The sequence below is a fragment of the Melanotaenia boesemani genome, chromosome 5 (genome assembly GCF_017639745.1).
Source record: "Melanotaenia boesemani isolate fMelBoe1 chromosome 5, fMelBoe1.pri, whole genome shotgun sequence".
In the NCBI taxonomy this organism is placed as follows: domain Eukaryota; kingdom Metazoa; phylum Chordata; class Actinopteri; order Atheriniformes; family Melanotaeniidae; genus Melanotaenia; species Melanotaenia boesemani.
The window spans coordinates 1,684,762-1,708,943 of NC_055686.1; the positions used below are offsets into that span (position 1 = coordinate 1,684,762).

A 24,182-nucleotide genomic window follows, 5' to 3' on the forward strand; every position below is an offset into this window, starting at 1 on the left:
TCGCTTGGCAACACTGGAACTGATGATGATGCTGCCTCTGTGTCTGCTGAAGATGGGAGGTACGTTGCCATGACAATAACAGAGGTGAATTACCGAGGCAGATGATATGGGCAGATTCCCACAGCAAGCAGTTCTATATCGAGGTTGCAGAGACGTTCCTTCACATGCACATGTCCAGGATTACACCATCTTCCACTCACATACAGAGCAACCCCCACCTCTCGTCTTACCGCTGCTCGTTGTGTCTGTGTCCACCTGAACGGTGCTGAAGCCGGGTACCGCTACGCTACCGGGATGAGTGAATGAAGCCATGTCTCCATAAAGCACATGAAGCTACACTCATGGTATTCCCACTGGAACTTAATAATCACAGCGAGCTCGTCCATCTTATTCTCCAGAGATCTCAGGTCCCCGTTATGACCGCTGGAACAGCTGGCTTGTACCTCTGCTTCTTTGCTCCTGCTCTGCACCCCAACGTCTCCTCCACATCTCCTTCAGGATGACCGGCCTCGCTCCAGGCAGCAGATCACCCCTGCACAGCGCTATCAGCTGGTCACGGAGTAAACAATGCTTCCTTCATAGCGCTCCTGTCCTTCAGTCACCAGGAGCCACAAAAGCAGCGCAGAGACCACCAGCAAAGCTTTAAAGCAAATAGTAGCATCTGCTTTTAAAGTGTGTCGTTTGGCTGGTGCAGAAAAACCAAAAAAAGAACTAAAACAACACAGAAAAACAGGAGAAACAGACGTTCAACACGAGAGCTGCTGCAACAGGCGACCGCCTAGCACGCCGCCATGTTTGGCCATTAAATCCAGCATGGATCCATCTCTGCATCCCACCCTTTACAGAATACTTCCACAAAAAATATATTTGATATAAATATTTTTCACACTGATAGCAAAAAATAATAATATTTGAGACTAAAAAAAGTTTTGAGATAAAGTATCTTGTTACAGCACATTAAAAAATAATTTGACATTTAAAAAAATAATTTCCTAGAAAAAAAACTTCTCTCAAAAGCCTTTCTTTACTCTCAAATATATATTTTTTGCTATCAGAGTGAAAACTTTTACACTCGAATTTTTTTTTTTTTCTCTCAAAGCTTTTTTCTTCTCGCTCTCAAAACCAAAGTCTTTGCTATCGTTTCAAGATTTTGCTATCGATGTGAAACTTGTGTCATGGGCGGGTCCATGTTACTATTGGTCAATCTCAACCGAACTGACAGCTGGGTGGCAATCTTTTCTGCAGACTGATTACGCCTTTTGTGTGTGCTGTGTCACAATCTTACCCAAATATTGGAGTCTCCGCCGCCAAAAACAGCAGATCAATGCATATTCACTATGTCTGCATCTCCCAGTGAATCAATGGTGGATCTCAGCGCAGGAACAGCAGGAGTTAGTCATGAATATGATGGCGATCATTTCTGCATACTTGTTAAGACTTTCTCCTTAATATTCAGGACTAACTCCTATATATTTGAGAGTAAAGAAAGGCTTTTGAGAGAAGTTTTTTTTCTAGGAAATAATTTTTTTCAATCAAATAATATCAAATATATTTTTTTTCCTTTCAGATAATTTTTTTTTGCATTTAATAAAAACACAAAACTAACTCCATACACTTACCTCAAGCAAAGTATCGTTGCCAAAATGCCAAAACCACCGCAACTGTCCCGGCTCCAGCCGTCTTGTCAGTCAAGGTCTTCCTGACACAACTTCCTGTGTACGCGGACCAATCAGGAGAAGGCTTATAGAATGGGGATTTGTCCCGCCCCATGTGTCAAAACACATTTTGATCCGCGCGAGGAAAACGTCACCGCGAGGGCAGAGACGCTGGCGAGAGCGCAGCCATCCTCGAACGGGGGCGGCATGACAGAAACGCGCGCGCGTCTGATCCAGCTTCGCGCGCTCGGAACGTAAAATGCGCGCGCGAGGCCTTCCACACGCGTGCGGGAGTTGGTCGTCTGTCACGCGAGAGGATCTTTTGTCCTCTCGGTAAATGAATTTCTGCGCGATGGTAGTGTAATCTGCGCGCGAGCATGTTTATTTTGCTCTCCCTGGTTTTGACAAAAATTTGACGCGATAGAGAAAGTAGTGAACGGGTCTATAGTTGTAAATTGGTGTTTATTCCCAGATTTATACAGTAGGATTACTTTGGCTATTTTCATTTTATTAGGAAATGTACCAGCCTGAAATGATAAATTACATATATATGTGAGGGGTTTGGAGATTACATTGATAACTTTCTTAACAACAGTCATATCAATTACATTACATTTTAGAACTGTTTCAATGACTTCTTTTTCCTCCACTGCAGCGAGATACATAGAACTTAGGTTTCTATCAACGAGACAGGGATTATCCTGTCCTGCGTCAGGGATGGTTTCTGCCGGTTCTGGCCCGATACTTACAAAGAATTTATTAAAACAATCAGCCACATCATTCGTATTGTAGTTTTCTGTATCATTTACAACAAAATATTTAGGGTAGCTTCTCTGACTAGAAGATTTTTTTATTACTGTGTTCAGGATTTTCCATATTTCTCTAACGTTGTTCTTGTTATTATCTAATAGATTTTTATAGTATTCTTTCTTTGCTGTTCTTAGGATATTTATTAATTTGTTCTTATATTTTTTATATTTATTTTCAGCCTCTTCAGTTCTTTGTTTTATAAATTCTCTGTAGAGTGAATTCTTTTTTCTACAAGCATTACGCAGTCCCTTTGTTATCCAAGGAAGACCCACATCTTTTAGTTTTTTATTCACTTTCTTTAAGGGACAGTTTTTGTCATATAGAAATTTAAATGCTCTCATGAATTCTTCATATGCTTCATTTACGTTATTATTATTATATACATTATCCCAGTTGTGTGCAATTAGGTCATTTTTCAAATCCTCTATTGCTTCAGTTGTTCTCAGTCTTTTGTATTTAATTGTTTATCATGATCAATAGACTTGCCGTCATTATTAAACACTGTGAATACTGGTAAATGGTCACTGATATCACTTATTAAAATTCCACTAGTTGTGCTGTTGAAGATGTCATTGGTAAATATATTGTCAGTAAGTGTTGCACTATGACATGTTATCCTGGTGGGTCGGGTGATTTTAGGGTACAAGGTCATGCTGTATAATTTGTTGATGAACTCTTCCGTCTTTCTGTGTTCCTTCGCATTAAGCAAATCAGTATTGAAGTCCCCACAGATTATTATAGTTTTGTTTGTTTTAGTTGCAAATAGTTCCTCCATCCTGTCACTAAACAGTTCGACACATGAGTCTGGTGACCTGTACATGCAACTTATAATCAAGTTTTTAGTTTTTTCTCTGTAAATTTCCACTGATACACACTCAAGCATATTGTCTATAACCACTGACATGTTTTCTATAACTTTAAATTTCAAGTTTTTGTCCACAAATAATCCAACTCCTCCTCCACCTTTGTTTCTGCGATGCATGTGTATAAATTCATACTCATCCAACTCGAAGTCCACTCCTTTTTCCTCAGTAACCATGTCTCTGAGACAGCAATAATATTGAATGGTTGTTTGAACTGATTTAAAAAGTTCTTGATGTTAGCAAAGTTTGCATAAAGACTTCGACTATTTATATGTATTACTGATAATTGTCCATCCTTGTTAATTTCATTATATTGTCCGTCAATATAATAACAACATTCATTACTTATGGAGGTGAAGAAGTTGTTATCTGGGTCAATATCACATTCCATATCCTGTCTGGTATGATCTGTGTATTGAAATGTTTGTAGTTGCACATTGTCCTGCTCATTCATTTCCTGGAATATATTACTATTGTCTTTAAGTGCAGATGACTGACTTCTTTGGATGTATGCCATAGTTTATGCAGGAGGTTCTTACCTCATTTTGCAGATGAGATTCATTGATACTTGTCCAGTTCCTCCACACTTTTTACCATCACAACTTTTGCTTCTTCTGGTGATCCATTAAGCTTAATGAATATTTTGCAATTTGCAGTCTAGGTGTGTTGAATTTTTTTTATTTTCCTCAAATATCTCGCTTTTTTGGCAATGTCTGCATTGTGCTTTGTCAAGTGCTCATTGATGTAAACATTTGTCCCTTTAAGTTTCTTTCCTTCTTTTAGTAAGACTATCTTGTGTATTCTATTTACAAACCTTATGATGATGGCGGGTGTTTCATTTTTATTTTTCCTTGGTAATAAATGACATGCTTCAACATCATTGGATTTCATCGCAATGCCCTTTGATTGTAAGAAGGCAACCACTTGTTGCTCGGTTGAGTTGTTCTCCTGCTCAGTGGCCATATTGCCGCTATCAGCGGCTACCGCCCGAGCGTACGAGCGGGGTTTAACCTGAAGCCCAGTGACGATGACGTCATTCATCCTCGTGTACTGCTCAAGATCCATAACCCGTCTCTCTAGTTGAGTACGATGCTTGACTCCTTCCTCTATTTGGCTGCGTTGGAGATCCGCCAGCCGGCTCTCCAGTTCCGCGAGACGCTTGTCCCGCTCCTCGATTTGGACACGAAGTGCCTTGACATCCTCAACCAGCTCTAAGATGCGCTCCTGCTGTGACTTAACAGTAGAGACATCTGCTGTGAGAGAGTCCAGCGTTCTTATAATGTCAGCCTCATCAGCTGACACAGACTTTCTCCTCTTCGGACCCATATTGCCTGGTACTGCAGCGCGATCAGCTGTTAGCAGGCTGGCTAGTTTACTTGCCGGTAACTAGCTCTGCTCCGCAGCCTGCAGTCCTGTCACATCTTTTCTTTCGGGCAGGGTCACTTGGAGTCTTTACTTAATGTGTAGTGTCATTAATCCAGGAGCGATGATCGATAAATCCAGATTTATTTGGTCATAAATCGCCAAACACCAGAGAAATCACAAGAACTTACTATCAGGAAGCGGAAACGGAAACGCACGAAACCCAAGAAAGAACAGGCCATGTAGACGTTCTTCCAGAAAGCCACTTAATGGATCCTGAACACAACAACTGAAGAGAATGGGCTGTACTAGTTTATCTTCTCATCATATAGATCAGGACACAGCAGAGGTATGAGGGGCCGTTGGAGACATTATTCAGAATGAGCCTCTCACACACTGTAGTGGCTATCTGTGGTCTTCTTCTTGTTAAACTTACGGACGACATGAGACTGTCTGACGCGTTGAGTCGGTATAGCCGGCTTCACCAACGGTCAAACAACCGTACAGCTCGTCTGTTCAGCTTTACTCTTAATTAAACTCACAAGCACTGAAATATGACATCGGTTAAACCCGTGCATAGACGTACAGGTATGTCCCTTAATGTGAGCGTCTACATTTACACATCAATGTCAAGAAACAAACACACCTGATCTACCGGCCTTTCCAGTTTACCAGGTTTAGTTTGACAGACACGTCTGACGAGTCCATCTGAATCAGAAAGTGTCCTCTCAGCTCCTCCCATCAACCAGGAGCCTCTTGGTGCACCGTCATCCACGATGAGGACAACATCTCCTGGTTGACATTTCTTCTGCTAACTGAACTCTTCTGTCTCTCCTGAAGAAGCGGCAGGTTCTATTTTGTCCATCGTTTTCAAAAGATGTCTGACAAGTACTGTACTTGCTTCCATGTCTTCCTGGTGTACACATCCTCCTACTGGACCAGTCCAGGAGGTGAAGCTGGTTGTCTCTTGAGGAGCAGCAGATGGTTGGACGTCATTCGGGTCATTTGACACTCTGGTTATTGTCCTGCTACTGACAATGGTTTCAACTTAACACTGTCTGAGGGTGCTCATCATCAAGAAGCTGTTCTTTCAGTATCTGGTTAAGAATCCTCCTCACAGAACGAACCCGTCTCCCCCAGATTCCCCCCAAATGTGAGCCGGCAGGTGGGTTAAATATCCAGGTAACGTTGTTTTCCGTGAGCATGTGTGAGATCTCTGAATGGTTCCAGCCTTTGATTGCTTCCTGCATTTCTTTCTGTGCACCCAGCAGATTTGTACCATCATCCCATCTCATAACAGAAACCCGGCCCCACCTTGCAACAAACCTTCTGAATGCATTTATGTTTGAATCAGTATCAAGTGAATGAGCAGCTTCAATGTGCATGGGTCTGACAGTAAAACAAGTAAACAAAGCACCGTATCCTTTGACCTGGCTCCTCCCGTTTCACCTGAAAAGGCCCAGAATTGTCTGTTCCAGCGTTGGTGAATGGAGGCTGTCAGGTGTTTGGCCATCTTGAGGCAAATCTGACATTTTTCCTTCTCCAGTTTGGCTGAGATTCATCACACATTATGTCCGTATTTTTCTGATGGCAGAATCTGCTTGTGGAATCCAAACTCTTTCTCTTAGTCTGGACAGTGTGGAATTCCTCCACTATGTCCTGTTTCCTGGTGGACACGTCTGTAATGGTTTCCGGGGGGAAGTGTACGGACCCACTCGCAGGCAGTTGTGGACAGGAGGCAGAATAGAGCAGATGATGATGGTTTATTCCAGAAACTCAAACTAAGACTTGACATGACATTAACCAAGGCTGGAAACAATAAGAATAAGTCATGAAAACTCGGACCAACCGTATCAGGGAAAGGAGCTGAAACCATGACCAAACTGCAGGGATGTGACCAGGAACGACTAGAACCATCGGTATAAATACACAGCAAAGGTCATTAACAGCAGGTGGCATGAATGACCAATCAGACCAGGTGTTCTCAACGAGGAACAGAAAGTAGAACCCATGAAGGAAGACTATCACCCAGGAACCTGAATACACATAACAAAACCAAACCCATCGTCATTACCAAATAACCCTGACATGAACTAAGCCCTGATCCTAAAACAACATCTTAACACGAACTAAACATGACAAGACCTGAACTATAACACAAGATCCTAACATAGCTAAATATAAGAAGAAGAACCCTGAACCATGACTTACACAGAGACCAGACACGGCAAAACCAGAATCCTGGAATAAGAACTCAACATGAACATGACAAAACCTAAACCAAAACATAAACAGGGATTAGACAAAAGCCCAGGATCATGACATCAATGTAGAAACATGGAGATCTTTAGGAAGAATCCCAGGATGCTTGACCCTCCCTCTCCACAGGTACGCTCTGCCAGAGAAAGACGTCTAGTGCTCCCACCACAAGGTGGCGCCACATCAGTAGCTAGACTCTTCTCCTCTGTGGTTCCCCGTGGTGGAAGGATCTACCGACCTCTGTCCGATCCCCAGAGTCCTGATCCACTTTTAAGAGCAAGCTAAAGACTCAGCTGTTTAAGGGGCATTTCCACACTTAGCTTAACTCTTCTACTCGTTGGAATGAGTTGTACTTACACCCAAGATGATGTTGTGTGATGAAACCGTGATCTTGTATTTAAACAAAGGACTAAAAGCACTATATGACAGCACCTGGGTCCACCCGGGTCCATCTGGTTCCACCTGGGTCCAGCTGAATCCACCTGGGTCTACCTGGGTCTACCTGGGTCCACCTGGATCCACCTGAGTCCAGCTGAATCCACCCGGTTCCACCTGGTTCCACCTGGGTCCATCTGGATCCACCTGGGTCCACCTGGATCCACCTGGGTTCACCTGGTTCCATCTGGGTTCTCCTGGTTCCATCTGGGTCCACCTGGGTCCACCTGGATCCACCCAGGTTCACCTGGTTCCATCTGGGTCCACCTGGGTCCACCTGGATCCACCCAGGTCCACCTGGGTCCACCTGGGTCCACCTGGACTCCCAGCAGTCTGACTACCACTTAATGATGACGTCCCTCCTGGTTGAATTCTTGCTTGTTGTTCTTCCTCTCAGATGTAAGTCGCTTTGGATAAAAGCTAAATGACTGTAGAATAGAATAGAATAGAATAGAACAGAACAGAACAGAACAGAACAGAACAGAATAGATTAGAATAGAATAGAATAGAATAGAATAGAATAGAACAGAACAGAACAGAACAGAACAGAATAGATTAGAATAGAATAGAATAGAACAGAACAGAACAGAACAGAACAGAACAGAATAGATTAGAATAGAATAGAATAGAATAGAATAGAACAGAACAGAACAGAACAGATTAGAATAGATTAGAATAGAATAGAACAGAACAGAACAGAACAGAACAGAACAGATTAGAATAGAATAGAATAGAACAGAACAGAACAGAACAGAACAGAACAGAACAGAACAGAATAGAATAGAACAGAACAGAACAGAATAGAACAGAACAGAACAGAACAGAACAGAACAGATTAGAATAGAATAGAATAGAACAGAACAGAACAGAACAGAACAGAACAGAACAGAATAGATTAGAATAGAATAGAATAGAATAGAATAGAACAGAACAGAACAGAACAGATTAGAATAGAATAGAATAGAACAGAACAGAACAGAACAGAACAGATTAGAATAGAACCTGCTAGCATGGCAGGTTGAGCAGCCTTCCTCCAGCCCTCTAAACCCCGTCTTCCACAGCAGGATGAAGCTTGATGATGTGACGGCTCCTTTCAGAAGAGTCTGAAGCTCATCACTGAAGCTTTGACGTTGACAGTTTGATGAGCTCCATGTCTCCCATTACAGCATCTGCTGCAGTAAGCCAGCATCCTTCCATCGCTGACCTGAACTTCTGCTTCTGTCTTTCAACCATCTCCGTCTTCTTCTCTTGACTCAAACCATCATTTGCTTGAGACGTGAGAAACGTTGGGTGTGTGCTTAACTTGTACAGCAGGTGTTTGAACCTTAACAGCCATGAAAATGCTCTTTTTAGCCGATGCCACTCTGAGTAATGACAGACAAGTTTGTGGAGTGGATTCTCCTGCAGATTTGTGGCGTTCTCCCTTCCTGCTAGCTTAACTTCAGCAGAACTTTGGGTATTTCTCTCCTGTCGGTGCAACTGTCCAGTTTCTCTTGTCCTCTGTGGAAAACTCCGGCCCAGCGATGCAGTCTTGACACATCTGCCTTCGTTCCTCTGGACGCATGGTCAGCAGCATTCAGCTCAGAGTGGCCTTACTTCCACTGACGTGACTTTGTGCTTTCTCTGATTAGTGACACTCGATTGGCTCCAAACGTTTTGAAGCTGCTGTTGTCATGGTAACGTCCTTCAACACAGCAATGCTGTCAGTCCACAGCGTTGATTCTTCCAGGGCCGTTTGTAGCTCCTTTTTTAGAAGTCTGTCCATTTTCACTGCAGCTGTGGCTGCTGTTACTTCCAGTCGTGGAGTTGTTCTGAAAACCACACGCTAAGTAGCCAGCTAGCATAAATCGGCCTTTCAGGTATGCAGTGCTGGGAAAGGAAGACCTGGACAACACTGGACAACATGCTCTTCACCTGCGTTTGGACTGGTCTCCAGGATGACCCACAGTGCTGTCCTCGTTTGACAGCACTGTATATGCTAATGGCCGAGGTATGCTAGGTGGCTAGTTAGCATGTCCTCATCAGACTTACTACTGTCGGCTGTCCGGCTGATGTGGCGTTAGACCGAACCCTACTAATAGTCTCTGCTGAGGCCGCTATCATTGATGATGCCAGCTGCTTCACTGAGATGACGTCCAGGCGGCTGGGCAGATATTAGTCCAACAGAAGTCTTCGTCCACATTGGTCACAGTGTTCTCCAACGTCTTCCTCTTCAGTTTGCTTTGAAAATGTTTGGTCTTCTACGTGACGTCCGTTTCAACTGACATGACGTCTTTTTCTAATGAGATTGGCTCTCACACACACGAGTAGAATTCCTTTCATACATACTAGTGAAGTGTGATTCAGAATTTCCCTTTAGTGTGTGAATGACTTCAGTTTGATATACGAGAGGTTTTAGTTTAACGTGTGAAAGACTTAAATGTGACGAGTCTGTGACAGAGTAATTGTGAATAATGTCTCAAACGGCCTCTCATAGAGAGGAGCGGCCATTCTTATTTCTACCAGTTAAACTGTGAAAACGTCGGTGAAGTGGCTGATAAAGAAGGTAGATTAGTCTCAGTTAGAGCTTCTACTGATGGTAAAGCAGGTACTGAACATATACGCTCCTCCAGGAAGTAACGCTGTCTTCTTCCAGGAAATGATGAAATGATGATGATGATGGAAACAGAAGGACAGCTGATCTGTGGGGAGATGGAAACATTGGCCTACAACCTGAGCTGGATCGCTCTCATAGGAAAGCCCTTGAAAAGCATCTGCATGAAACAGGGAATTTACTTTTAGAAGAGGCAGCTTTATAGACATGTGGAGAAAAGTCTTCCTAACAGAAGAGATCACATTATTCTGCCACATTCCCTCTAGACGAGGACTGGTTCCTTCCTGACATCTGGGAAGGAGAAAGATGAAAGCAGTGATTGTGGAATGAAGCCGTCACACACCTGTCTACCTGTCTGTCCACTCTGGTCCACAACCAAGAACATTACATGGAAATTTCATTCTAGCTCACTTAACGATTCTCAGTTTAAAGAAGAGATTAGAAGAGAAATAAACTCTACTTAGAATTTAATGATAGCCGCGCTGTTCCACCCCATCCTGTGGGATGTGTTCAAAGTCGTATTAAGAGGGGAAATTAGAGCGTTCACCACACAAAGAATGAGAGAAAAGAAAAAGAGGACATGCAGAATAAAGGAAAGAAGCAGAAAGACAACTTAGAAAAAAGAAGGCGCTTGAAGAGGAAAATGTCCCATATTTTCAGATCCTCCACCAGCAGAGGTGTCCAGTCACCTGCGACGTCACATGAGTTAACGTTTAATAAATGACAGATGGGGGGCAGCGTGTTGTTGGGGGGGAACTTTCATCTGAAGATAACATGAAGACCACTGGTGGAGATTCTCCATGAGCCTTTTATGTAGCTGTAATAATGAGCTGGTAGGATACTAGCTCCTGTCTGAACTTCATTCTACTGGAAATGTTTTATTATTCAACCACATCAGCACACACACACACCTACACATGGACATGCTACCGTTTCTACACACCAGCTCATGTTTGGCTTTCCTGGTTTAACCTGGATAAAATAAAGAACTACTTATTTGTGTTGGTGTAACAGGTTTATTTACTTTAAATAATTGTTTGTTGGTTAGCTAAATCTTGATGTGATGTGCCTTATACTTGTTGAAATGAGTAGTTTTCTACCATGACATCAGTTCATATGTAAGAGGTGAAGATGATCAGTGATCTACTAATTAAGTCTGGCTAATTATCCAGATTGGACCAGGAGAGGGCGCTCTCTACCATGCTTCATTCACGCTAGAGCTGCTGCAGATGAAGCATCCTTCCTTAAACCTCCCATTACAGGCTGGGGCGCCGAAAAGGGGGGTAAAGGGGAAGGATTCATGGGGCCCATGAATGACAGGGGGCCCAGAAGGGCCTCAATGCAACTGTAATACTGACAAAATGATCTGATACCTAATGATAAACTTACAACCATGCAAACAATTTAGTCCCAATGCAGCGGTCTCACTAAGTTTCTTTGTTTTGGAAACATTTCTGAACCCCCCCCCCCCCCCCCCCCCTCTATATTTCCCTTAAATGGTTCAGTCCACCTGCTCCTTCAGCTGGAAGCAGTAACAGACAGACAGCGAGTGGATGCGAAGACGGCAACATGCCTCAAAGTCAGGAAGCTTAAAGGGAAAAGAAAAGAAGCTGGAGAGAGACCAGAGGGGGGGACAGTACGTCACCCACTTCTTCCAGAGGCGAGGTGGTCGGTCAGCTCGGCTGATGGAAAGTTGTGGAACATCAGCTTGTTGTCTCTTCTAAACTTTGTCCATATAAGCTAGCTCACTTTGCTCCATATTAGCTCATATTTCTGAAGAAAACTCTGGATTTTATTCATTTCACTGTTTTAGTCCAATAATTAATGCAGACAAACAATTAGCAAGCAGCTCTGCTAGACAAAATCAAAAATAAAATCAGGCATGTTCCGACCAGAAACGAGAGCAGCCGAAGAAGATGCTGCCAGACATTCCCTCCCCACACCTCCCCACCTGAACACGCGCCCCCACCTCTCCCTACCTGAACACGCCCCCACCCCTCCCCACCTGAACACGCCCCCCACCCCTCCCTACCTGAACACACTCCCCACACCTCCCCACCTGAACACGCGCCCCCACCTCTCCCTGCCTGAACACACTCCCCACCCCTCCCCACCTAAACACTCCCCCCACCCCTCCCTACCTGAACACGCCCTCCACCCCTCCCTACCTGAACCACCCCCACCCCTCCCTACCTGAACACGCACCCCACCCCTCCCTACCTGAACCACCCCCACCCCTCCCCAAATGAACACGCCCCCCACCCCTCCCCACCTTAACACGCTCCCCACCCCTCCCCACCTGAACACCCCCCCCACCTCTCCCTACCTGAACACGCCCCCACCCCTCCCCACCTAAACACTCCCCCCACCCCTCCCTACCTGAACACGCCCCCCACCCCTCCCCACCTAAACACTCCCCCCACTCCTCCTTACCTGAACACGCCCCCCACCCCTCCCTACCTGAACACGCCCCACAGCCCTCCCCAAATGAACACGCCCCCCCACCCCTCCCCACATGAACATGTCCAGGTGGCCCTGAGGAAGGAGGTGAGCAGCTGAGTGTTGAATTCATTCATTATTGTTAAGAAAAAAAACGTATAATAGAAAAATAGTTCAGAATTAATAATAATATTTTTTCAGACTGATTTGAATGGTTTAGAAAATGCTCAGCTATCTCTGTAATATTAGGTCAGGTCAGTAGTTTGGACTCATCCTCCTGCTTTGCAGCAGGAACAGAGACATTTGTAGAGCAGCAGACTGGGTGACTGTTTCAATCCAACCAGAGAAATATTTACATTTTCTACATATCAGAAGATTAACCAGCAACAAGCATATAGATCATATATGTTCCCACTAATCTAAAGCTTCACCGGTGAGTCTACAGATGTGGAGATAAATTAGACTTCATGTTGCTCCATGAGGAGACGATGACGTGGAGGATTGGTAGTCAGATCAGTTTCCCTTCACATTGTTGGTGAAACCACTGAAAGCAGCTTTAAAACTAAATAGTGGGAGGCCACCAGAAATAAGGATTGTGATGCTGTTACACATGACATTACATGATTGGAGATACTAGATCATTTTGTATGCCATGTACACTACAGAGCAGGTCCAGCATCATCTTCAAGTTTGTCAGAGAGGAGAGTGGAAATGGAGAAAGACATGGAAGAGGGTCCAGATTCAGATGATGAGGATGAACCACGAGAGAGTGTAGGAAGACTCAGAGAGACAGCAGAGCGGGAGAACATTGAAATCAAGCTGAAGATGTTGAAAGTGATTCAGATGAGGGAGATGGACTAAATAAGACCACAAAGAGACTTAAAAACATGACAGAGTTTGAGGACATGGAAAATCAAGCTGATGTTGAGGTAGCAGTAGCCTAACTGTCATGTTTTTCTTTTAACAAATATAGGTATGATGGTCAAAGTATCATTAAAATAGCTCATTTTATGTATTACAATACCAACATTTTCAGGGGGGGGACTTCAGTTTCTTTTCATGGGACCAAAATGACTAGCAGCGCCCCTGATTCCAGGTATGACATGAACATGTTAAAGCCATGAAGCCGTTGGAAGACGTGTTAAAATGAGGTGTAGTTGTGGAGGGAACGTTCAGAGTGTTCTGTAGAAGATTTCTTCCCGTTGGTACAGTTTTATTAGCCGTTAGCAGCTAGCTCCACCACGTGTCTCCTAGCTACACCAAGCATACGATGCGCTGTGCGGTCCTGCAAGACAAAAAGTGTGTGTGACTGCTCTTATAAATGTGTTTCATTCAGGAATGAGAAAGTGGTTAAGCCACTAATTATTAGTCCATGTTAACCGGCAGACATATGAACATGGTGGATGTAAGATTATGGACATTTTATTCTCATTTTCGAGTGGGTTTTGTGTTTTATTATGTTTTCTATCAACTCTGTTTGGCTTTACTGTTAAAAAATAGCACCATGTGAGAAGCCATTAGCTTGTCTTTTGGGGAAATGGATTTTATTTCATGAGGACAGACGCTGAATAACGGATGTTGTTGTTTGTCATAAGAATATTAGTTTAGCTGTGAACAATCCTAAAATGAGAATAAATTCAGGCTAGAGCTGCTGCAGATGAAGCCTCCTTCCTTAAATGTCCCATTACAGCCGTTACAGAGCAGATCCAGCCTGGTACCAGGGTGGAGCATTTTATTAAACTGACAGGTGGATGTTTTATTACTTGGCTGCTTGGCTGTAACAGTCTGTCCTCATACACGACTTATATATGGAAGTTTGGTAAAGCTGCATTTATTCAGGTAAAAATCCACATTTCAGCGTTTTATTTTCTGTTTTATTGCTGGTATGTATATTTATAAAGCTGAAACGCAGCATCTTCCTCCTGAACCAGAGATCCAGCTTTAGTTAAGCTATGTATATTTTATTTTACATACAAAGCTCTTTATTTTAATATTAGCAGGTGCTTGTTTATGTCCGTACCTGAAATACGTCACCTGTTAACCTTCTAATGCTGGGCTTACACCAGAAGACCTTTAAAAGAGGAGCAAAAGAAAACTAGCAGCTCACATCTAAAGACAAAAGTTTAGAGTTTAAGTCTCAGCCTGAGGTTTGATAAAGACGGTGGATCACTATTTACGAGACTACAACTGGATTCTTTCAGCATGTTTGTGACGTGTTGGACAGCTGATATGGAGCAGGGCTGATCTGCCCACAGCAAGCAAACAAGGGAGAGTTTCCCTCCAGGGAATCACACACCATCATTATTAGGTGTAGCTCTGCATCTCCACCAGGTGTTCCACCGACTCCTCCCAGTCTGGAGGATGGAGGACTTTCTCTTCTTCTCTCATTTGTTAGATCATGATACTGTAACATGAATGATCCACAGCAGACGTTTCCTTCTAATAACATCCTCCTCTTTCTGGACGCTCCACCCACGTTTCATCAGCGCTTCTTCTTCTCTTTTTGTCTCCGTTTTTGCCGGTGTTCAGACTGTGGACATTCCTGTTTGTGTCAGAGCTCATCTGTTGGTTGGTGGTCGTGTTTCGTCACTGCGACTTGCCATAATATCAAACAGGTTTGGTTTAGTCTCAGAATCAAGAGCAGGGAAAGACTGAGGTTAAACAGCCAGATTAGCAGCTTACACCTAACAACCGAGATGACGGGAGCGCGGGGACTCCAGGAAAACTCCTAAGATGTCCTAAAGACTCCGTGTTTAGTCTGCCACTGTGGACATGGTTTGGTGTGAGCCAGCATAAGTCAAACATGTGTGTGACTGTGTAGAAACACATGTTTATTTCATGGTTTAAAAGCTCACTTTACTCTGCATGAGGTTAAGAGGCCTTGACTTGTCTCATTTTAACATTAAATTGTACATTTAAAGAAGGTAAAAGGTGTTCGGGGACGACCACAAACAAACATTCACATTACTCTTCACGCTGTGATGAAACTGCTGCTTTTACGTCATGAAATATTTGGTGGCTTCTGCTGAAGCAAACATGGCTCCACAGGGGGCCTGAAAAGTTTGGGAACCCTTGATAAGGTTGGACAGTGTCTCATGGTTTTAGGCTGAGTCAGCGTTTTTATTTTCTATTAAATCTATGACAGTAATCTGGCCTAGAAGAAGTCATGTTGTTGAGCTCATCAGGAATCCTGCTGTGCTGTTGTACTGAAGCTTTGGATGAGTGGGGGAGGGAAAAACTGCTGCTTTTACTTTTCTCTTCATGGCTGTTAAATAGAAATGTGACTTGAAGGTGAAAAATGGGCTCTTGACGATGACTCGCCCATATGTGGGTGCATGGATTTGTGGTTGTGACACAGAGGTGTGAGCGTGTGTGTGCAGTGTGTGAGTCGGGGTGGCCTGAGTGAGCCGACGTCTCCCGGTGGGACGTTTTGTCCCAGTCCGGCCCTGCCGACCGGCGTGGCCTGGTTGAGTTCAGAAGGCTCTGGTTGAGTTATGAAGACGTGCTGCTCAGTGCTCATTTCTCACATTTTAAACTTCAGCCGGGGACGAGCTTGTGGAAACATGAAGGCATGAGACCGTGGTGCAGACTGTCTTTAAAAAGAGCTGCAGAGCATATTGATGTCGGTTAGAACCAGATGTTCCTACAACCTGCGGTCCCACATCCCCAAAGAAACCAGTACAGAAAATAGATCTTGTCATATATTTCTTCTAATAGATCTTCTAATATCTTCTTCTCAATAAAAACTATTAACAAATAAAGTTGAATCCATTAAAGGCGTCGAGAACAAGCTGGATATTAATGGTCTTAAATGGAAAAAGCAGCTTTCATGTCAGTTTCCTGCACCTGTGTTAGACGTCCACATGACCTCCAACAAAGTCCCCGAGTCTGACGTCCACATGTTAAACTGCAGGACGTCCAGGTGGGCTCACGGTTACACGTCCAATAGCAGAGCTGCTTTTCACCTCGTGTAGACGTCCAGGATCGGTCCTGGACCAACGGACGCTAGATAGACGTGATCCGTGACGGGAGTCCGTCTGGAAGCAGAGGCTGAAGTTTCCTCTGTTCTTCCTGCTGAAGGAGTCACATGATCAGGACTTCCTGTATGCTGCTTCCCAGTAGTGGACTTTGTGTTTGACAGGAAGCTTCCAGACAGAAGAAGAAGGTCCGTGTTGAACATGTGTGTGTGTTCAGAGGAGCTTCTTCCAGCTCTGATCTGAGCTGCTTTGAAACGTGTGTGTTCATTGAAGCTGTTTGACTTTCATCTGTTAGATCATCTGAAGCATCTAGAAGCTTCTCTGCTGAAAGAACTGCCAGTATCTTCTCCTGATGGTGGAGAAGAGAAACAGGACGCAGCTGTCCAGAAGCAAAGAGGCTGTTTTTGGTTGGGAGGGGTTCTGTGGGGGGCCGGGGGAAGGAAGTCCCTCTCAGTGCTTCCACTGGATCCTTCCTAAACAAAAGAGACTGGTTCTGCTGGGAATCATTTCTACCAGTGGGATCAAACACCATCAGAGCTGCTGCTGCTTCTGTACAGCTGATGCTGTTTGTTTCTCTCAGTTCCACAGGTGGAGGTGGAGTCAGGGGTGGAGTCTGTCCTGCTGCCCTGCAGAACCACAGTTCACCTGCCTGGAGACGCTAAAGTGGAGTGGAAGGATTTATACAGGACGGTCCATGTGTACCAGAACGGTTCTGACCAGCTTGAAGACCAGGACCAGTTCTACAGAACCAGAACAGTGATGGAGAGAAACCCTCTACAATCTGGAGACCTCAGTCTGACTCTGAAACTCCCCACAGATGGAGACAGTAGGACCTTCACCTGCAGCGTCTACAGCAAGGAGGGAAACATCCTGATGAAGAAACAAGTTCGTCTCACAGTCAGAGGTCAGTGGTTTAAATATCATGTTTGAGTATTTTTCCAATCAGCTGATCAGTTGTGATCAATCGATCATCAGCTTGTTGCCGTTCAGCTTCTGGACTCCATTAAAAGAAGCTCACATCCGACTTTTTACAGAGAGAAAGACAGAATTTCATGTTATGGATGTAAAACTTTAGCAGATAATCAGGAAGCTGATGAGATGTGACTGATTCTTAGTGGAGGCGGAGCTTGTAAATCTAAGCAGCAGCTCAGACTCATTTAGAGAGAAATCCTTCCCCAGATGTTTCTTCAGATCTACTGAAAGTCGGAGCAGAAACGACACACATGGAGAAAATGCGGCTTCTCCAGCTTCAGAGTGGCTTTCCTCTTAAAGCGGGGATATATTTCTACATGAGACGGCTAACAGGAGCAGCTTTCTGTGCAGCTTGAAGAGCCGTTCTTTCTTCTTGTTGGGCAGTAGGAATTTGTAGGGAAGAGCAGATCTAGCGCTCCAGGTTCTACATCTAGTGATGCTTCCAGCATCTGTATCCAGCAGCTTGTTTTAGTAGAAAGCAGCTTCCTCATGAAAGGCTGGTAAAGTTCTTATCAAAGATGGAACCTCCATCCACGTTAACACGGCTTAGTTCTGCTGAAGGAAACATGTCTGCTTGCTTGGCAGCGTGATGGAGCCGTGATAGCGGATGGAGGCGCTAATAACAGTCGCATCTTCTTCCTGAGGAAGAGGAACACTAGATCTGCTCTGAAAGTCATCATGTGGATAGAAGTGAGCATGTTATCACAGAGCTGCCTCACTAGCAGGATGCTGCTGTCAAAGCAGTGTTGGTAGAATCCAGACTGACCTGTGTGTGTGCTGCAGGCCTTGTTCCACACAAAGAACCTGTGTGGAGAACAGCTGTGTTTACAAAGAACCACCAACACCAGAGAACTGCTCTATGGACATGTGAGCACTTGATAGGAAGCTTTCCAGCAGCATGCGGGCATCTTGATAGGAAGCTCAGAGCAGCTGCTTGGTCAATGAAACATGTGGAAGATGTTCCACATGCTATCAGGGTGGAAGCAGGTTCCTCTGACTGGAACATGAAGAGCATGGATGTAAAATGCTGAGCCCTCCCTCTGAGAGAGGCCAGCACACAACAGCTGCTTCATCTTCTGAGGCTTGTTGTTCCACAGAGAGTCACATCAGAGCTTCTTCCAACCATCCATGTTTTCCTCGCTGACCTCAGCAGAAGAAGGTCCATCAGAGCTTCTAGAGAGACCTTCAGCTCTACTTCATAGCACTGGTCCATAAAGAGAGAGGTGGAGCTGGATCCGTTCTACTGGAGAGATCCTCGCTTCAGATTCTCCTTCATTGTTCTCATCTTTGCAGATTGTAAAGCCCAAGTATTTCACCGTTTTCTACCTGGAACAGCACAGACATGAGTGTGTAAAACATCTTGAAGAGGGAGAACGTCACACTTCTTCAGGTTTCCATTCAGAGCCGACGCTTCAGAGAAGTTTCCACCAACAGAGAGGCCAAAGGGGACTAAAGGAAAGAGAAGCCTCATCAGCCAGCTGGGATGGTTTCATTGCTTCTTCATTCAATGTGGAGCCTTTAAAGGAATGCTGAGGGATCAGTAGGTGGAGAACTTCCCCACAATGAGGAGAAGATGAGGAGAGATGGGGCATCCCTGGTGAAGACCTCTTCTTCCTTCAGACCTGCTGGTGGACCCTGATAGAGCTGCACTTTTATTATACAGCTTTGATTGTTTTCAAGAAGAAATGATGGAGTCTGAAGAATCTGAGGGAGTCAGAGATGAAGAGATGATGCAGCATCAAAGGCTTTTTGAAGATCTAAGACTGGAATTAAAGGGGAACATCAATCAGATCTTTCTAGCTGATCAAGTGGAGGACAAGGCGGATGTTGTTAGAAACATGGCGCCATTCATGAAGCCGCTTTGTGATTGGTGGACGGCTTCATTCAGGCGGCTTTTAAAGCTTTTGCTACAACAGAAGCAGTGATTTTATAAAGCTTGTTTAAAGAGTGACTGGCCTCCAGCCATCACGGAGGAAAAGCTCTTTATTTGCTTCTGGAATGAGAGAGAGTGGTCCTTGTTGTAATGATGGCGGCCGTTCTTCTTGGTCAGCAGCTTCTTCTAGAAGCTGGAGAAATATGGCCGTTTCTCTGTCACACCTTTTAGAAAACTCAGAGCTGAGCCTCATTACCAGCACATTTCTGCTTTCTAGCTCTTTCATGCTGCTAAGAATCTCCTCCAACGTTCATTTCCTCCACATCTGCTGCCATAATCCAGCTGTTTCTGCTTCTTGAACTGTTTCTAAAAGGTTGGAGTTGTGGTGGTAGAAGCTGCTAAAGTGCTGCATAAAGCCTGTTATGTGTTTGCTTCGGAGGTTCTTGTCTTTGCACGTCGGCTCATTTATTTCCAGTCTGGTTCTACTGTTTACTTCAGCATTCCTTTTTCTAAACTAAGAAAGTATTTAGTCTCTTCTCTCCTTCCTCCAACCATTTCCAGAGCCAATGAAAGCTCCTTCAGCCCTCTCTGCAGAAAGATCCTCCAGTTCCTGCTGGAACTTTTCCACAGGGACAAGGTGGACTTCATGGTTCAGGTTGTGAACAGAGGGAAGCTCAGACATGTCTGTAATTCATCGCTTGCTTCTAGATTTTCTCACCAAGCTTCTTCTTTCCAGAGGAAACGGCTGCTTTCCTTATTTAGAAGTGTAGAAGTTCCAGAGCTTTCCATCTTCTCTGCTTCCTAAAGCCATCTGCCAGAACTTTTTAAGAAGACGCTCCGTATTCCAGATCAGCTCGTCAGCATGAAGAAGAGAGTTGCTCCACATGTCTTTATTCCTTCCTTCTCTAGAAGATGAGGTGTAGTTGTATCATGGTGTGGTGGGTCATGGTAGAAGGGGAGGTGTCATCTTCACAGACGTGGGGCTCAAGTCCTGCTGAGATGATCCAGAAATCCCTCCTTGATGGGGATGGAAAGCTTCTCTTTGTCCAGCTGAACGCTCTCTTTGTGTCCTTCTGCTGCCTCCAGATATCCAGAAGCGTGAAGGGGATGAACATCCTATAAAACCTAAGAGAGGCCTTTCAAGTCTAAAGCAGCCTGGGGTTTATTTTATTTATTTATTAGTCAGAGATGCAGTTTGTTGGAGGAAGCAGCAGGTCTGAGGTCAGTCTGGTCAGCAGCAGCTTCCACTGGGATTGATCTGGATTCATTCTCATCATTTGACAGTAAACTGGAGCAAAGTGGGATCCAGTGAGGATGAAAGCTGCTGTTTGATGGGAAGAAATGAGGCTGGAAAGCTGCTTCTCAGATGTGGTGTTGATGTGAAGCTGGAGTCTCTTCACTGATCCAGTTTCTCTTCTTCTCTGCAAACATGATGTTTGTGATGTGAAGAAGAAGAAAGAGCAGCTGCAGCTTTAAATCCACTCACTTCTTCATGGATCTGCTTCTGCAGCAGCTTCTTCACACTGGATCATCTGATCTTCACTCACTGTTTGATCCCACTTTCTGATCACTCATCAATAAGCTGATCAGCTGATTTTCTTCTTCTCTCAGTCTGTCAGGTGGAGGTGGAGGAGGGGGCGGAGTCTGTCCTGCTGCCCTTCAGAACGACACCTGACCTGCCTGAAGACGCCGAGGTGGTGTGGAGGGACAGTAACAACAGGAATGTCCACGTGTACCCGAACGGTTCTGATCAAACTGGAGACCAGAATCAGGTCTACAGTAACAGAACTAAGATGAATCAAGATCCTCTGAAAACTGGAGACCTCAGTCTGAGTCTGGACCACCCGAAACCTGGAGACAGTGGAGAGTATGAATGTTATGTCAAGAGGAGAGGACATCTCTATTACATGAGATATAAAACAGTTCAGCTCAAAGTCAAAGGTTTGTTTATCTGTCTGTCTAACTGACTTTCTGACTGTCTTACTGACTGACTGACTGTCTTACTGACTGAGTGACTGTCTTACTGACTGACTGACTGTCTCTCTGACTGTCTTACTGACTGACTGTCTTACTGTCTTACTGACTGTCTTACTGACTGTCTTGTGTGTCCTCTGCAGGGAGGGGTCGGGTCCAGGATCAAACAGAGGACATCAGGACCAGAAGCGGATCCGATGATCCGACTCCTCTGATGGCTGATCAATCAGTCTGATCTTTGATTATTGATCCAGTCTGACTTTGGATCAGAGAGAAAATATCAGTGAAGGATGTGATGGAGGACGGATGAAGAGAGGACTTGTTCCAGCTGCAGACGTAGTATTGATCAGTATTAATCAGGGATCAGTGATGTCAGAGTGGAGTCAGTGTGATGTCACATATTGACCAGCTGTGTGTTCTGGACTCCAGCATCTTCTTGTTGTTTGTTCCAGACTGTTAGGACCTGGTCTACTAAGGTTCCTGATGAAGAACACAAACCTTCCTGCCAGCAAACAAGCTGCAGGTGTTGTTTGTTCCTGACGTGCGAGTGATCAATAAAGAATGTTGCTGCAACTGATACCAGCTGCAAACAGCCGTGTTGTAATGAGGATTTAGCGTGTTGTGGTTTGGCCATGGAGAGTTTAGAAGCAGAGCAGGAAGGAGGCAAACGCAGCATCAACTTGGTCCTGATCCCGGATCCGTTGGCTTCACTAGAAACTTGTGTGGAAACTCGTTGCCTTAAACCACTTTAGTTTTTACAAACGCTGAAACTAAACATGTCAAGTTGTGTCACCATGGCAACCATTAGCCTTCACTCTGACCGTTAGTCCACTAACTCATTGTCTTCATACCCCTGCTTGTTTGGAGAAACTCTCTTCAGTCACATTTACGCTCATTGTTTAGTTCTTTCACATAAAGACTGAATCACACCGACTCACTTTCATGGAAAGTCAACTTAAAAGACTCCACTTGTTCTACATGATGTCTGATTTTTATTAAAGTTACTTCAAAATGACACCGACTTTGTCTTCAACCTTGTGTAATAATTCTAGGAGCATCTTCACCTGCATCTGCAGCAGATTAAGGAGCAGAACTGAGAAGGTGGAGCAGGTTCTGTCAGCAGCCATCAGCACTTTACCCCTGATGTCATTTATAAAGGTGGTGCTGGTGGGTTTCTTCTGCTGGACTTCCCGTCCCACTGGTACCAGCTTTCAATCCAAGCAGAGCAGAACTTTCCAACATGGTCTAAATGAAACACAACGCAGGAAGTAAAGCACAGAACTCACATTTATAGCACAGCAAGCCCAGAAGGTCCAGTTTCTGCTGAACCTGCATCTCCATCAGCCTTTGTGCTCCAGATATGTTGAGTTTAGAAAGTAGCCCCGCCCCCTCTGACAGAAACATAGCATGTTCACCATCTTTGCTAATCATCGTTATCTCACTGCACAGTGTTGAGAAGTGTTAGAAAGCAGATGAAATGACCATGAACGGCTGGTAAAAAGCTTCTACTCAAACTAAATGTGGGTTCAGAGTGTGGAGAGATGCAGATATCAGCGGACGAGGCAAATAAAAACCCTGCTGAGCTCCAGCAAAGAAGTCTCAACGTCTCCAGAAGGACTTCAGCATGGAAGAGGATCTGCTAACCAGTAAATGTAGTTGGTAAAAGCAGCAGAACACCAGAGGAGGTGAAGAGGAGGTGACCAGATGTAAGAGACGTTCCAGAACAAAGAGCTTCTAATAACAGCTGGTAAATCAGACGGGTGGGGGCGGAGCAGGAGATGCCTCCGCCCAGCATTTAGCTGCTGGTGCAGCTCTCTTACTGGGAGGAGCAGATGGCTGGAATACCGGGTGTGAGGCTCTAGATGCTGCAGAGCAGGAATGTGACAACACCATGGTTTTTATTGGTGGATTAAAAGTTTGAGCCCAGGACATGTTGATGTGATGAACCTGCCTCCTGCTGCAGCTTCATGACGTACGAGGAGCGCTGTGTGCGCTAATGAGGCGCGTTGCAGCGCTCACTCTGCAGCTGCTCAGTGCTGCATCTGGGCTGATGGTCATTAATGTCCTTCAGAGAGGGATGGAAGATGGGCTAGAGGCGGTGGGGAGGCTCTGGATGCTGTAGAAGAAAGGTCCTTATTCTTTATTATTCATGAAGCATCTTTTTATTATTCATTCATTCATCTTCATTTCATTTCTGACACGTTTTCATGGTGATCGTTAACGTCTTTAATGTCTGTCCAGTCTGTAGTTCTGATGAGCTGCTGGTTTATGAGCTTCATAGCTTTGATAAGGATGGAGGTGAGGCCACGGAGAAGGTGGTTCAGAGCTTTGGGTGTGGTTTGTTTTTCTGTGGAGGTGGTGGAGGGATAACTGTGGAACGTCTAACTACACTGCTGTCCAAAGAGCTCTGGATGGAGGTCTCTCTATAATTTATATTCATGTTCATATAGTTGGATATCTAACTGGTCTCCAGTGATGGAGTAACGCGTTAAAATAAACGGCGTTACTAACGGTGGGGATCTAACTAAAGACTGTTTCCATGGTTACAACACCGTCACCGTTACCGAGGACAAACCTTACTGACAGCGTTACTATTGTAAGATACGACTGGTTTTTGTTTTGGCTGAACAGAAGCTTCTCATCTGCTGGGACTATATTGTGCTGCAGCTACAGTGGAGAGGAGGCGGAGGGATACGGCTGAAAGTGGAGAAAACACTCATTGTTTGGTAGAAGAGGTGGATTAAAAAGTCTTTATGTTCTTCTTTCACCTTCTCTTCTTCTTTCATTCTTTTAATGATTTGCTTTTTATATTCATTTATTCCTCATTTATCTTCTTATTCTTAAAAAGATTTATTCCTTTTTCTAATAACATTCCCACCACTTGGTGGCTGCAGGTATCCAGTCACATCCAGGTGGCTGAAGCCAGAAAGGACGAGTCTGAAGAGGAGAGCCTGGTTAACACCCACCACA

General features: G+C 44.5%; 1 protein-coding gene across 1 annotated transcript in view; it reads left to right on the forward strand.

The window, feature by feature from the left end:
• LOC121640417 overlaps nt 1-24,182 on the forward strand; it is a 1,195,287-nt gene that overhangs the window by 208,520 nt on the left and 962,585 nt on the right. Inside the window, exons 12-13 of the mRNA XM_041986139.1 lie at nt 5,358-5,365; nt 16,982-17,297. Coding sequence (XP_041842073.1) covers nt 5,358-5,365; nt 16,982-17,297 — 324 coding nt within the window. The remainder of the gene's footprint in view (nt 1-5,357; nt 5,366-16,981; nt 17,298-24,182) is intronic.